At 37.9% G+C, this 14,734-nt stretch overlaps 2 protein-coding genes across 5 annotated transcripts in view; one reads left to right on the forward strand and one right to left on the reverse strand.

Moving 5' to 3' along the window:
* The window catches only part of LOC134403036 (cytochrome c oxidase subunit 5B, mitochondrial-like), a 176,181-nt gene that overhangs the window by 141,327 nt on the left and 20,120 nt on the right, over nucleotides 1-14,734 (reverse strand). The window lies entirely within an intron of this gene.
* Nucleotides 1-14,734, forward strand: part of HERC4 (HECT and RLD domain containing E3 ubiquitin protein ligase 4) — a 50,787-nt gene that overhangs the window by 21,715 nt on the left and 14,338 nt on the right. For all 4 annotated transcript variants that reach the window (XM_063133052.1, XM_063133053.1, XM_063133051.1 and 1 more), the window contains 6 exons: nucleotides 649-782; nucleotides 3,451-3,510; nucleotides 3,651-3,762; nucleotides 6,786-6,975; nucleotides 7,879-8,051; nucleotides 10,701-10,820. In XM_063133052.1, the coding sequence (XP_062989122.1) occupies nucleotides 649-782; nucleotides 3,451-3,510; nucleotides 3,651-3,762; nucleotides 6,786-6,975; nucleotides 7,879-8,051; nucleotides 10,701-10,820 (789 nt within the window). The remainder of the gene's footprint in view (nucleotides 1-648; nucleotides 783-3,450; nucleotides 3,511-3,650; nucleotides 3,763-6,785; nucleotides 6,976-7,878; nucleotides 8,052-10,700; nucleotides 10,821-14,734) is intronic.

A 14,734-nucleotide genomic window follows, 5' to 3' on the forward strand; every position in this document is an offset into this window, starting at 1 on the left:
TGGGATAGATGTGCAGGCATAAATATTTATAGTTCTGTGATCTGAGGTAATTTTTACTTTAGATTAGGAAAAGCTATAAACTAGAAATATGAAACCATACAGATAAAATGCCTTTTAAATCACACACTAGATCTGAATGGCTTTGAGAGTATTGCCAATTTATTACATAGAATATTTCCTGGTTCCCTACAGAATTGTGGCCTATTTTTAAAACAACAGTTATAAAATGCTCCGTTCAGATTTTAATTCCAGAATATAATTGACAGAGGATGCTTTCTTCTGAAATGCCCTAATCTAGCAACGAAGATTTGTGTGTAGCTAATGTGAATATATATACAGTTCCAGCTGAATTTAATGGATGAATCTTGGGCATATTCTGACCTCTGATTAGCCTGGAGCTCTTACTTTAAAATAATTCAATATAAGCTTTTTTAAAAAGGATTTCATCTAAACTTTGTCAGATAATCTAAAAATCATCCAAGTTGTGTGGTTAGTGGTTATATGTAACAAGTTGATAAGCAAAAGATGGCAACAACTCAAAATGGCTTAGAGAATAAAATTGAACAAAATACAAAATTGTAAGTGTGTAAATTAGTCCTAGTTAATAAAAAGCGATATTTACTTCTGTATTTTGCCACTTAAATGTAGGATTTGGTACCACCAGATGACTTCAGATACCCAAATGTTTCAAAGCAAATCTGGACTGTGAATGAGGGCTTTATTCAGAGATTGCTGAACTGCTCATCTTCAGGATCAGGGAGGCTCCCTGTGGAAATAGCAAAGTAAGAGTTGTTGTTGTTCTAATATTTGCTTTTTGGCATATTCTAAGGACAATGCAGTTGTGAAGTTTAGTGAATCATTCGTGTGGCTCCTAGATTTGAATGAATTGTTCTTTCTTCATGGACCCAGTGAGCTTAGTTGAAGTACCTCCTTATATATTCTAAAGCTAGAAGCTATGCAGTCCACGTTCCCAGCCATGGAAATAAAAACTTAGAATCATGCCACTGCTACTGTGCATAACCTTTGTGGGTTATGGACAGGTGAGATTCTTTCAAAAAGCTGTAAAATCAATTTACATGCAGAATGCTGTTGATGGATAGATCAACAAAGTTAGCTAAAGTTAACTTTGGATATGGATAAAATTTGATTTGAAATTAAATAAAAGTAGCAAATATAGGCTGGTGTTATTTTTCTGGCTGAAAAGTATTTTCTGAAAGGCTTCAGAACAGGTAGTAGAGACCCTTGAGTACATGCGGACTGGTTCTTTGCAGCATAAGCTCATTATTGCAGTTTCAAAAAAAAATCCTTTCCATTTCCCTGTCTATATGGAGAATGTCTACTTCATGTTCATAAAGACCAGGGTCTGCAGATATGGTGCCTAGATTGTCAATGACATCTAGGAATTTAATTCTGGAGGACCACCAGTGAAAGTTCTAGTATATTCTACCATAGCAGAAACATATTTTTACAAAGCTGCTGCCAACAAAGGGAGGGGAAATGGCTTTTTTCAAAGTAGTACTAGGCTGCTACTTGAGCCCAGCCATGGCAGCATTATCACGGGTTTGAGGGAAGGATTGATACAACACTGCCACCCATTGATCCTTTCCTGTAAATGTGTCTCATTAGGCAGAAGCTGTAAAAGGGATCTCTTGCTTTGCTTCTGTGGAGCAGGAAGTGTATGAGTATCATCTTCTGGGCTGCTAGAAAAAGTAGTTAGTTACAAAAAGCTATGGGCTCTTGGATGCATTGTATATCTTACATTTTGCTAAATGCGAATTTGTTCTATTTTCTTTTCCCCACGTGAAAAATGGGCAGAATTGTTTGCCTGCGTAGGATTCTTCCTGCTGGACAGTATGGACTGGTTCACACATCATGCTAGACCAGACTTCCCCAGCCTGGTACTCTCCAGATGTTTTAGACTCCAATTTCCATCAGCTCTAGACAGCATGGCCAATGGTTAGGAATGCTGGGCCTGTACTCTAACGCATTGGGAGGGCACCAGGTAGGGGAAAGCTGTCCTAAAATATGGTTTTGTGCAGGGGTGGACAACTGGGGCCTGTGGGCCACTTTCTAACTGAGAAACACCCCCTCCCTTTTGTGGGCTGTGTTTCCACTGCACTGCTGAGATTTGATGGCATGGTCTTGGCAAAATATGATTTTTTTGCTGCCAATTAATTTTTTTCTACAGCGTGGCATGGAAGTTTTGCTAATGCTACGATGGGGACTGCAGGAGAAGACAGAGGAGTGCATGTTGCACACCTGTCTCTCACTGCTGATTTATGAGATTTTCAGATGCAGGAAGGACAAAAGAGGTAGCATGAGCTTTGTGCTTGCGAGGGTCCCAATCTTGCTTGGGTTGATTCCAGATCCTACACGTAGTGCTAAATGTTATTTGCAAACTGGACCTATGTGTAACTTGATCAATGTCTTCAGAGTATACATGATGGAGTCAGTTAAATTAACTATGAAATATGATTGGGCTTTGTAGAAATTTCTCTTTTGTTAGTCTTTTCGAGAATAGCAAGAAATGTATTTTAAGGTATTTTCTTCCAGCTTTGGATGCTTTTTTTGAGTGTGTTCCAGTATCAGAGGCAGTAAGCCTATATACATCACTTGCTGGGCAACATAAATGTGAGGGTGCTGTCGCACCGTGTCCTGCTTGTGGGTTGACAGCTGGTTGGCCACTGTGTGAACAGAGTGCTGGACTGGATGGACCCTTGGTCTAATCCAGCATGGCTGTTCTTATGTGTTACTTGACTTTGGTTGGATTGCCCTTTACAGGACTTCAAATTTAGAAATTTGAAAAACATTATAAAACTGTAAGAAGTGAAAATGAGTCCTCTAAACATTGCTTGTGTAGTGTCTTCTGGAACTCTTGGTTTCAGTGTCAATCAAGCATAGCATATTTTAACAGAACTGATAGGCACCTGACTCTAATAACGAGTTGAAGTATGTCTTGCGAATTATATCTTTCTATAAACGTCGGCTTGCATTTCCCATTTTATTTATTTATTTATTTATGGGCGGTTCACAAAAATTAAAACCATAAAATGCAACTTAAGTATAAAATTTAAACCACAATATAAAATCACAATATAAAAGTACAACCAGAATAAAACTGAGCAGCAATGCAGAGATTTAAAATAGATTTAAAACAACAAGCTAAAAGACTATGATGGTAAAATGTTTAAACACTGGGAAAATAAAAAGGTCTTCACCTGGAGCCGGAAATAGTTTAGCATAGGTGTCAGGTGAACCTCTCTCGGGAGTTCATTCAACAGCTGGGGTGTCACAGCAGAAAAGGCCTTCCTCCTGTCATTAACCAAGGAACGGAATAGCTATCGTTAACCAAGGAACAGAATGTCACCAGCAATGATTAAAAGCTTTTAAAGCATTGTATTAAGTTATTTTTGGATAATGGTTTTTTTTATATATATTTGCTTTTAATAGTGAAATAGATGGAACATTTTCTTCAGCTGGCTGTCTAAATGGAAGCTTTTTGGCTATCAGGTCAGTGATTAATATCATATTTTAAACAGGCTACATAATTGAATGAAAAGTTTGGAAATGATTTAACAATTCCATGTTCAGTTAACAGTATAGAGGATCAGCAATAAAAAGTAGAATTGCCTTTTTTTTTGTTTCCATAGCAATGATGATCACTACAGAACTAGCGCGAGGTTCTCAGGGGTTGATATGAATGCTGCTCGACTTCTGTTTCACAAACTTATACAGCCGGAGCCTCCTTATATATGTCAACAGGTTTGTTCTGAAAATTCTTCTCGAATCTAGCCTCAGTTCCATTACTACCTAAGACCATGGCTAGACCAGGCCTATATCCCGGGATTGTCCCGGGATCATCCCTGTGCATCCAAATGACACACAGGCAGGGACGACCCCCTCCATTTGCTTGGGATAATCCTTAGGTCTAGCTAAGGCCATAATCACATGTGGACCGATCTTGGCCTTGTGAGATCTGCTTTCTTTTTGCCATAACCCAAAGGTTCACTTATCAGAGCCATGGACAAAATAGTGGTGGGGTGAGTGGGCGGCGACAGTAGAGTCAATTATTTGCTGCATTTCATAAACCTTTTACAAAATTCTATATCAAAACTCCTATAGATGAGGGATTTTAACACAAAACTCTGAAAGTGACCATTAATGCTGCACAAAAACCTGATCAAGGGCAACCAGTTAATATTTTAATATTTTACAAGTGAAGAACACACGGGCTGAAAGTTAAGTGATTAGCACAATGCCAGCCATAGCAGAGATTTGTTTTTAGTCTTTCAATTTTACTTGCTATTGTTTTATTTGCTAACGGTAAATTCTGTTCTGTCTTCTGCCTTCTCCAGCCTAAATGTTGTATTAATCAATCAGTGGTAGTTTTTACTGTGAATTAGTTTTAAAACAATAATTTTGTATTTGAGACTTACTTTTTTAAAAGTATCAGTCAAAGTGGCAGTTCTAGAATAGTTTTACAAAGACCCTGTTCAGACAACATCTAAGCCATGGTGGTTTAACTTTTTGAGCTAAACTTTGGGCCTGTTCAGACAACACGCTAAGCCTTGCTTAGGCTACTAACCCTTTTGTAGCAAATGGTTAGTGAATGTGTTTAAACCTTGGTTATGTAGCCACCATGGTTAGGAATGGTTCATACGACATGTTAAGCCAAATCTTTGTGATTAAAAATGTAGTTTTACTATTTAGAATTTCAGTAGCTGGGTTCAGATATAATACCTAAACTATGAATTGTTTATTTGAACTATAGATTATTTGGGTGCCCAAACTCAGCTTGGACAACTAGCTATGCTTTGTGGCCAACCATGTATAAACATTGGTTTGAAGTTGGCTTGTGAATCACTGCTTGTGTTAACTATGACTTGTAGTTACATCAGAACTTAGAATCCTGGCTTAATCCTAGGCCATTTCTACACCTGCCTTTTCCCCTAGGATTGTCCTTGGATCATTCCTGTGCATCCAAATGACGCACAGGGGATTCTGGGAGCAGACAGGGACGATCCCTCCATTTTCCTGGGATAACCCTTAGGTGTAGAAAGGGCCTTAGTTTCTTGTGTCACTCCACCCCACTGCTCATCTGGCTACAGAGATGTGAGAGAAGAATGGCTAGAAACTGAAACTGCACATGTCACTTAAGGGATTCTTTTTCTATACCACCTGCCCACATCCTTGCTCATAAGTGCTCCATTTCTTGCCTAGCTCTGTAGCAGCCTTGCAAAGAACAAGAAATGTAAGGGACCATGGATATTTTTACCCATATCTAACGAGGGATAAATGTCAAAGGCATATGTTTGCTCTTAGCAGGCTATAGCAACAGTTTCAGTGATACAATTACATACTTGATATAAGGCTGAACACCATTCCCCAATCACCTCCACTGCCACCCACTGCTAAACTTTGTTTCTGTAGCAATGCACCATCCCTGTTCCTATCCTACATTATTGCTAAAACTTACTCTTCTGATTGCTCACTGTAAATTTTTAATACTGGTGTGGGGGTGGGATGGGGGGGACTTGTGGCTACAGCAGGAAGGACTTTTGCTTGTTAAGTTTGGAAGGAAAGTGTTGACAAATAGAAGCTTTAGGACTGTATATTGCTCTCGGACTTGCTGAGAGCTGCTGTAGATCTTTGAGAGGAAAGTGTTCCTGTTAACCGTCACCATTTCTGCAGCTAGCCAATGGCAAGAAAACTAGTGACACCTTGTTAGTCCTCAGCTGCTACAAAGATTTTTTGCGATAGCAGTCAGGTGTTCTCATGAGGAGGTGGAGGAGTTGATAACAAGGCAACATTAGGCAAAACAAACTACGGTTTCTTTGTCTTTGAGCAGGATCTTGACTTCTTCAACAAGCCATGGTTAAAACAGACTATAGCTTAGTATTACATCCAAACACAGCCAACAAATCTTTTATTGATATGTGTTCCACTCCAGAACAGAAATGTATAGCCATGATGACATTAACCTTCATCATTTTTGTAAAGTAGCTATTAAAAAAAAACAACTACTGATCCAAAAGCATTCAGGACTTAAAAATATTTGTGTTTATTATTCAAAATGATTATACAAAAACCAGATTATATCAATACAACCAAGTCAAGGACATACACACAGACACACAAAAAGACATGAAATGCCGTACAGTAAAGGAAATATATATTATCAATTATTGTCCTGATAATTACAATTCCAAAACATTACAAAGACCATCTTTCAATAAACGTACTTCTCTATTGTTCATTGTTTGATTTTCTATAATTTAATTTTGTTAAACTTGCCACATTCCATATGCTGCTATACCCTACAGATAACAATGGAGCAACAGCTTCCTTGCAGTTTGCACTATACACATTTTAGATGCCTTGAGCAAACTTACAATGACTTCATGGTCAATATTATTAACCAAATGTTTAAGGTAAATGATAATATTACTTTAGGGTTTTGTGGTTCTGAGGAACTGGTCACTTCATTAACCAGATTCAAAATATTAGTCCAAAAAGTCTGTATAACTGGATAATTCCAACATTGATATGCACGCCCCACCGCCAACAAACATGAGTATAAAGTAGTTATTTAAAAAAAAACATTTACTATGATCATGCTTATTGAGGAGCTTTGGTGTTTTTTTTTAATAAGTAAAGTTTATGTTTGTGTTTGTTTTAATTGAAAGCTGTAATATGTGCCTTTCCCCCTAAAATTTACTGTTTTATTCTTTTAGAAAAAGTGCTTTTAATTTAAAACTAGAATCTGTCTTGCACAACATTCCCAGGTGGCAGCTAGTTTGGAGAAGAACCTTATTCCTAAACTGACTAGTTCCTTGCCTGATGTTGAAGCCCTAAGACTTTTTCTAACCCTGCCAGAGTGCCCACTAATGAGTGATGCAAACAATTACATGACACTAGCTATTCCATTTGCAACCGCTATTGTGAATCTAGAAAAAGCTCCACTGAAAGTACTTGGTAAGGTTTGTTTTGTTTAACTTCAGTTGTAAATTTGTATGAATTAATCTGCTGCAAAGATTATTTTATTTATTATTGCATTTATATCCCACCTTTTCCCCCTCCAATGAACCCAAGGTGGTGTACATCCTCCTCCTCCTCCTCTCCATTTTATCCTCACAACAACCACCCTGTGAGGTAGGTTGGGCTGTGAGTCTGTGACTGGCCCAAAGTCACCCTGTGCATGGACAAGTGGGGACTAGAACCCGGGTCTCCCGACTTCCAGTCCAACAACTTAGCCACTACACCACACTGCAAGGTACAGCAGCTTGTAGTGCTAAGAGCAGGCATATATGAACTCTCAAACTTTGCAATCAGTTTTCATCTTGTGTTCATTGCTCTTTTAAAGGGAAGTATCTTTGCACGAATATCCCTGCATATTTGTATGAGAGATTCTGCCAAGCTCTAAAAATGACATAGATTCCTAATTTCATCTCTAATGAAGCTAATATTTATATTTATTAGCTTCTCTTTTTGAATTCATGATTAATAAAATGTATTCCAAGGAGCCGAGTTTCTTGTTGCTGTTTGAGATTTCTCCCTAAAATGTAATAAACATTGCACTTCCCTTATAACAGCATGCCACGTCATAACTTGAGCTAGAGACAAAGTTATGTATTTGGAATTGTGACTGTAGATCTTAAGTAAAGCAGAACTTGCTCATTTTTGTTTATTTCTCAGCCAAAGGACTTCCTCCTTACCTATTGAATCTAAATGAATGTGGTGTGGAATAATGTTCTGTCTTATTTAGTGGGTAACAATTGATTAACTGAAGGTATAGATAATGTTCTGTACAAGCTCACTTCCACAACATTTTTGTCTGTTACTGTAACTGCTAGATTTGTTTTCCTCTTTTATTTATAGAAAACTGGTGGTCTGTATTGGAACCTCCATTATTCCTCAAAATAGTGGAACTTTACAAAGACGTTGTGGTCCACCTCCTGAAATTGTACAAGATGGGTATCCCTGCCTCAGAGCAAAGAATCTTTAGTAGCTGTCTCCACAGTTCGCTCAAAGTTTTGGAAATTTTGCATAGGGTACGTCTAGGCTTTTCTGATTTCTGTTTCTAAGTTGTGATATAAATTTTGTCATTAATGTAATTGACATCGACTTGATATTCATTTAAAGATCGAAAGATAAGTTTCTTCTGCAGTGCCTTCTTGGTGTGTGAACCATTGGAATTTGGCATCCATGTGCTTGTAATAGGAAGAAGCATTTAATTGTGTTCTGATTAGGATAAATGAAAGTCCATACTTCAGGAGACCCCAACCTTTTGGACTTATGGGCACATTTGGGAATTTGAGAAACTGCTGTGGGCACCACCACAAAATGGCTCCCATGGAGGATGTGACTAGTCATAAAATGGCTGCTGTGGGGGCCTTGGTAGTCAAAAGTGGTGCTGGGGAGGAGAGAAATAATGAAGTTAGAGGGGGAAATAGCAAAGGCAAGGGGTAGAGGGGAAAGAAAGAGCAAGACTAGAGACTGGGAGTGGGGGAAAACAGCAAAGTAAAGCATTGGGAAGAGAAATAGCAAAGCTAGAGGCTGTGGGGGAACAGGAATTGGCAAGGCAAAGGGATAGAAAAAGAGCAAGGATGGAAGCTATGGAGGGGAGAAACTGCGCTAAAGAGGTGGGGAATAGCATAGTTTGAGGCTGGTGAGGAGGAAGTAGCTACAGCAAAAGGGTAGAGGGGAGAGAAAGAGAAAGACTAGAGGAGAGAGAGAGAGAGAGAGAAGACTACTCTAATGTTTTCTAAAGTTTCTACTACTTTTTTTTTTGAAGGGGCCCACAGTGGAGAACTTTGTGGGGGCCGTTGGAGGCCCCCCGCAGGAACTGCATTAACATGTAACATCAGAATCAAATGGGGCGTTTGCTCAACCAAATCACTAATTGAATGGTTGTGTTAGTTCCTCAAATTGAGTCAAAAATCATTTTCATAGAATCATAGAATAGTAGAGTTGGAAGGGGCCTATAAGGCCATCAAGTCCAACCCCCTGCTCAGTGCAGGAATTTTGTAAAGTTCTGGCTGGCTTCAACAATATTTTGCTACAGAACACTTCAAGGGCAGAGTTAAACTAGGAGAGGGTCACTCAGGCTATGATTCTAAGCATACTTTCTGGAACCAAGTTCAGTGTTTTAACCTCTGAGTGCTGATATCTAAATAGTTATACACCTAATGCGATCCAAATAGAACCCAGTCTTTCAAATAGCAGCCATGCTCACAGGCTGCCAGGTAGTAGGAAGTACTTTTAGTACCAAATTGGGGTTTGGAGTGCACCTTGGAGTAAAATGCATGATTATTTTTTTAACAATAAGTTGTTAATTTCTACAAGATATATAATACGGCTTTTTGTAAATAAATAATTTAAAAGACAATCTCTCTTGCTGCTATTGTATTATAAACAATTACCTATGCCGTTTTTAAACAATTCTTGCATAGCACTAAAACAGACCATGGGTTAAGTGAGGTTTGTTTAGCCCTTGTATAATCCATGCTTGCCAGGTTTGTATGACATGATAACCTTGAATGGGGATTGCATATTCAGAATGGCGGCCACATGTGCCTTGCCTGCATCACAGCTTCACTGTGGGTTAAGTTCACATGATCACTGCGGCCTAAACACACCACAGTGCCATTTTAAAACTGGTGTGTGCTGGGCACCATTTGCCTGATTACCCACCTGGGTGCAGCTTGTCATATAGTCAGAACCCGAGCTGCATGGCTTATTTGAGGGTGGCTTGTTTAAGGGGAAACAACCCTCAAATAGCCCATGGTCAGCTTTTGAGTTGTTTCCTCCTCATATAAGCCATGCCGCACAGATTGTGATGACATGACAAACAGTGCCCAGACAGGTAAATTAGGCAAATAGTGTGTGGCATATGCTGCAAATTAAACAAGTCACCATGGTTTATTTAAACTGTGGTCATTGTGTGGACTGGGGCAGTAGGTTGTCAGGTTGTGAATTTTAGGTGGTTGAAACTGGATTATTATTATTATTATTATTATTATTATTATTATTTATTTATTTATTTATATAGCACCATCAATGTACATGGTGCTGTACAGAGTAAAACAGTAAATAGCAAGACTCTGCCGCATAGGCTTACAATCTAATAAAATCATAGTAAAACAATAAGGAGGGGAAGAGAATGCAAACAGGCACAGGGTAGGGTAAAACTAACAGTATAAAGTCTGCACAACATCAAGTTTTAAAAGCTTTAGGAAAAAGAAAAGTTTTTAGTTGAGCTTTATGCATGAACCCAGAACCATATAAACAAAAAAACCTCAGTCGCACTACATGGCAGTACTGCAATGCCACAAAAGGTTACAGGGAGGGGGCAGGTAAAGGAGGAGGGAAATAACCCAGAGACTGAGTCACTAAATTGGAGTTTCTTCACTTGTTTGCCAGACAAACCTTGGGTAGGGCAACAAAACATGAGGTTAAATAAACCATTGGTTAGCGTTATTAGTGAACCAGTTCATTGTGTGACTATGAAGAATGTCCTGTCTTGTTTTGCTTTGGAAAAAGACATGTATATATGAAAATTGATCTCTCCCCCCCTCCCCCGCTAGAAAACAGGCTAACATAGGTGACATTTCATTGTGTCTGAACAAATGTTTAATCTTAATAGAATAAAGTGAAATGTAAAATGTTCTAGTGACAAATAACATTTTCTTTAAATTTAGGTAAATGAAAGAGCTGGGCAAATCATACAGTATGATAAATTCTACATACATGAAATACAGGATTTGATAGACATAAGTAATGACTACTTCAACTGGATCCAGCAACAGGCATATGGAATGGTAAATGTCCCATTTTTGTTCTCCCCATGCCATGTAGTATACTTGGATTCATATGGTAAAATGGTTCCTAGGCTCTAATCACTGGAGTGTGTGGTATGATTTCAGTGCTCCCCAGATATAAAAACAAGTTCTTGCGCACATAAAACTGACATGTTAGCTTTCCCTGTGTATGATTTTTTTGGGGGTAATTGAGTATTTAGTTATGGAATCTCCCCACTCCCTGTAATCTAAAGTAGTACAGTGCAAGAATAGTTTTATATTGTGAAAAGTTGCCTGTTTAGCTCTTAGCTTTCCTGTTAATTCTAGTCTTGGCTTTGTGTGTTTGAATTTCCCCCCTTAAAAAATATTACATATGCTGTCAAGCTCATGCACACAGTGATAAAACAGTCTTTGATCAACATTGTAGAGGGGACTAGTGTTTTTTAATGGTAGTATAGATTATGCAAGCTCAAATTATGTGCTACTGAATTTGAATAAAACTGCAAGCTATGGTGTTCCACTAACCATGATCAGGAGCTTCTAATCTTGGCCCATGAGAGAGGAGGAGCATGTAAACCCAAGGCTAATGCTTGTTCACTCTTCTAATCACAAGCCATTGTTACATCTGACTGGCCACATTGATTAGCCAAAGTGTTTGAGCTGTTGTAAGTCAAGATAATAGTCGGTGATCAGCAAACCTTTTCTTGGCTTACTAGTCAAACCTATTTCTTTTGTTGCCACTGACCTCTCTCTGAGAACTTGGAGAAAGGAGGGATGTTTGCCGTTGTGCTGTTGGGCTCCTGAAGCAGCAGCACTTCACTACTACCATCTCTTGCAAATCCCAATGGCAAGGTTGATTGGGTTGTAGGATGTAGGATGAGTTGTAGAGGTGGCTTCTTTAGTGCTTTTGAATAAAGCATCAGAATGTGCGCTGCTGCTGCTGCTGTTGCCTCTTCCAAAAGCAAGAAGAGGGAAAGAGGGAAGCCATCACTCCCGCTCCCCCTGAAGAAAAGAAGAGGTTACATTTCCCCTCTTTTCTAGGAATTTTACGTGAGGTAGCAGCACTGCTGGCAGTTTCTGAAAAAGCATAACTTGTGGATGGAAGCCATCTTTTCTTTCTTCCCTATTCTCTGTGGAGAAAAGAAGAGATTATTTCATTCCTGTGAGTTGAGCTTCTGCAGGAAGTGCCAGCCATGCCTTGTGCTGCTGTCTTCTGCAATAATAATGGATAGAACACTTTTTGCAAACTTCTCCTTCAGCCCACCCACCCTCAGTTGCACAGTCAATCCCATTCAACACAATCCCTCAACCCTCTGAAGAGGATTTTCAGGGCACTGCTGAAGGGGCAAGAGAGGTAGGAAAATTACTTTCTTCCAGTACAACTCTGGACCCAACAGAATGTTGTTATGCTAGTAGTCCCTGAGACTTCCAATAAAGCCAAGAGGTGAGTGAGTTACCAATTCTCACACCATGCTGTTTGGTGTAGGTAGAAAAGAACTTCCCAGGAAAAGATTGAAACCAAATAGCATTTTGAGAGAGACATAAACGTAACTGTATGAATCTGAACTCTTGAGTCATATGACTATTTTGTCATGTGAAATCTGTTCTGTTGAGTCATTGTTCCAACTTTTCCTTATTTCATACCTAGCTAGGTCCTTAAACCATTTTGTATATGAAAAACTAATATACAAATTCTATGTTAAATCTTATCCTGCCATTAGAAACATTACAGAAATCAGTTGGATTTACATGCATCTCATAGATGAAAAACATAAGGTACAAGCAGAGAAAAATGTTCATAGTCAAATTTCTAAACTGAAAGGTTAGTGTGTGTGTGTGTGTGTGTGTGTGTTTGGAAACGTAAAAGACTTACTGGGTTATAGGATATACATTGCTAGGAAATGGTTATAGCTATTTGAAAAAGGCTACAGGACTCCTGCATCGTTCAATAATAGTGATCAAAATACTAATACCACTTAAGAATACCATCTGCCCTTACACACTTTTTCTAATGAGTTACTCAATTACTTTGCTTTATGAAAGTGTACCTGGTTTGATGTCACACCATTGTAATTACCCATGGAATCTGTTGTCTCTACTTTTTCCATTCAGCAACAGCGGCACTTTCAAAGAAATGCCCGCCAAATTATAGAAAGCCCCACCTCATAATGTACCAATTTTATTTTTAGATCAGAAGTGTCTCTTTCCCTGCTCACATATCTCAAGTCAGGAGTTTGAACTATTTTTGTAATGGCTTGGAGTGGAGCCTGGAGTCAGGCTAGGTTAAACAGGATCAGTAGTTACGAACACTCATTATGAGAAATGCAATCTGTTGTTGAACAGCTCAAGAAATGAAAAAGATTATTCCTATATGCATTTTGAATAGATCAGTTGTGCATGCAGTACTGAGTCAGTTATCAGCATATTGATGCACAAGCAGAAGTATTGAAAAATCTTCTGTATTTAGATGAGCTTTCTTGTGCTTGTGATGTTAATTTTAAGACACATTAATTACTAATTTTATTTAAATAAACAGATACATAGGTAATGTGATGTGATGAATATGACACCACACGCCAAACCACAATAAATGACCAACAAATGCACATCTTGCTTATAAGTTTATAAATGCTTTTTAAAAATTTATAAACAGATTTTAAAATGTGAAATGTTTTGGCATAAATGCTAGCTTCAGTTCACAAATGTGAGTATGCTGTAATGGGAACATGCTCTTGTTTGTAACTGAAACTGGTGTTTAATGCCAAAACATTTTTCACTTTAAAATCTGTTTATTAAAAAAATCCGCTACATTTTAAAATGATTTTTTAAAAATACTGGATGAGTGATTGCTGGTTGTTTATGCTAGAAATGGAATATGAGAACAATATGATGTAGAACATATAAAGTTTGCCATTTTTAATAAATAAAATAACGACTAAAGAACATTGGAAACAGTTCCTAAAATTGACTCCCATAATTTGGAAAAAAATGGCACAAGAAACTATTCTCCCCTCCCACCCCTAGTATCTCCTCTAATACTCTTCCTACTCCACCCTCTGTTTTTAATGAGGACAAATACGAGCAGTATAACTATTGGAAATAAAAAGATATATTTAGACTTCACAATCTATACTTAGGTGTCAATGAATACAAATAAAAAATAATTTGGGAGCAATAGACACAATTTGGCTAAAAATTAATCAGATTTTGGTCTTCAGCACCTGAAGTAAAGAAATCAACCCATTAAACATCTTGCTCTTTTATGAACAGATGATAATTATGAGCACACTTGTAAGGTGTAACTTCCTGTATTTATAAGGTAACAATAGCAGAAACCAGAGAAGATTTTAAAGAATACATAGAATTAAAATATTGGGAAGCAGTATGGCACAAAAAACTTTTAAATTCAGTTCAGCAAAAATTATTATTATTATTATTATTATTATTATTATATTTGTATTTGGGAATGCAAATTAGTGGAGAAATGCTGAAATAAAGTATTTCATGAGTGCAGTAAGAATGTAAACCATCATGTATCAAATAATACAAAAATGGCTTTACTATCTATTTTTGATGGACTGAATGAAACTGGATAAACAGTTCATAGTTTAGTATTTATTTATAATATTTTTATCCCTCCCCAAAAAAGGCTCCTGGAGTGTCTTACAATCAGTCAGCAAAGGAGACAGTCCCGGCCCTCAGGCTTACAATCTAAAAGAGACACAGCACACAAGGAAAAGGAGATTGGGAGGGAAAAGAAAAAAGAAAGAAAGAAAAGAACTGCTAACCTTTATGTTTATAATGGCCAGGCAAATAGTAATTGTAAAAAGCTGGAAAACAAATGCAAACCTTTCAGTAAATTCATGATACCACCATTTATGGTCTATTGCCTTGGCAGAAAAATTTACCAAACGAGTGATAAGGTCACCGATTCA

This window comes from Elgaria multicarinata, chromosome 8 (genome assembly GCF_023053635.1).
Source record: "Elgaria multicarinata webbii isolate HBS135686 ecotype San Diego chromosome 8, rElgMul1.1.pri, whole genome shotgun sequence".
In the NCBI taxonomy this organism is placed as follows: Eukaryota; Metazoa; Chordata; class Lepidosauria; order Squamata; family Anguidae; genus Elgaria; species Elgaria multicarinata.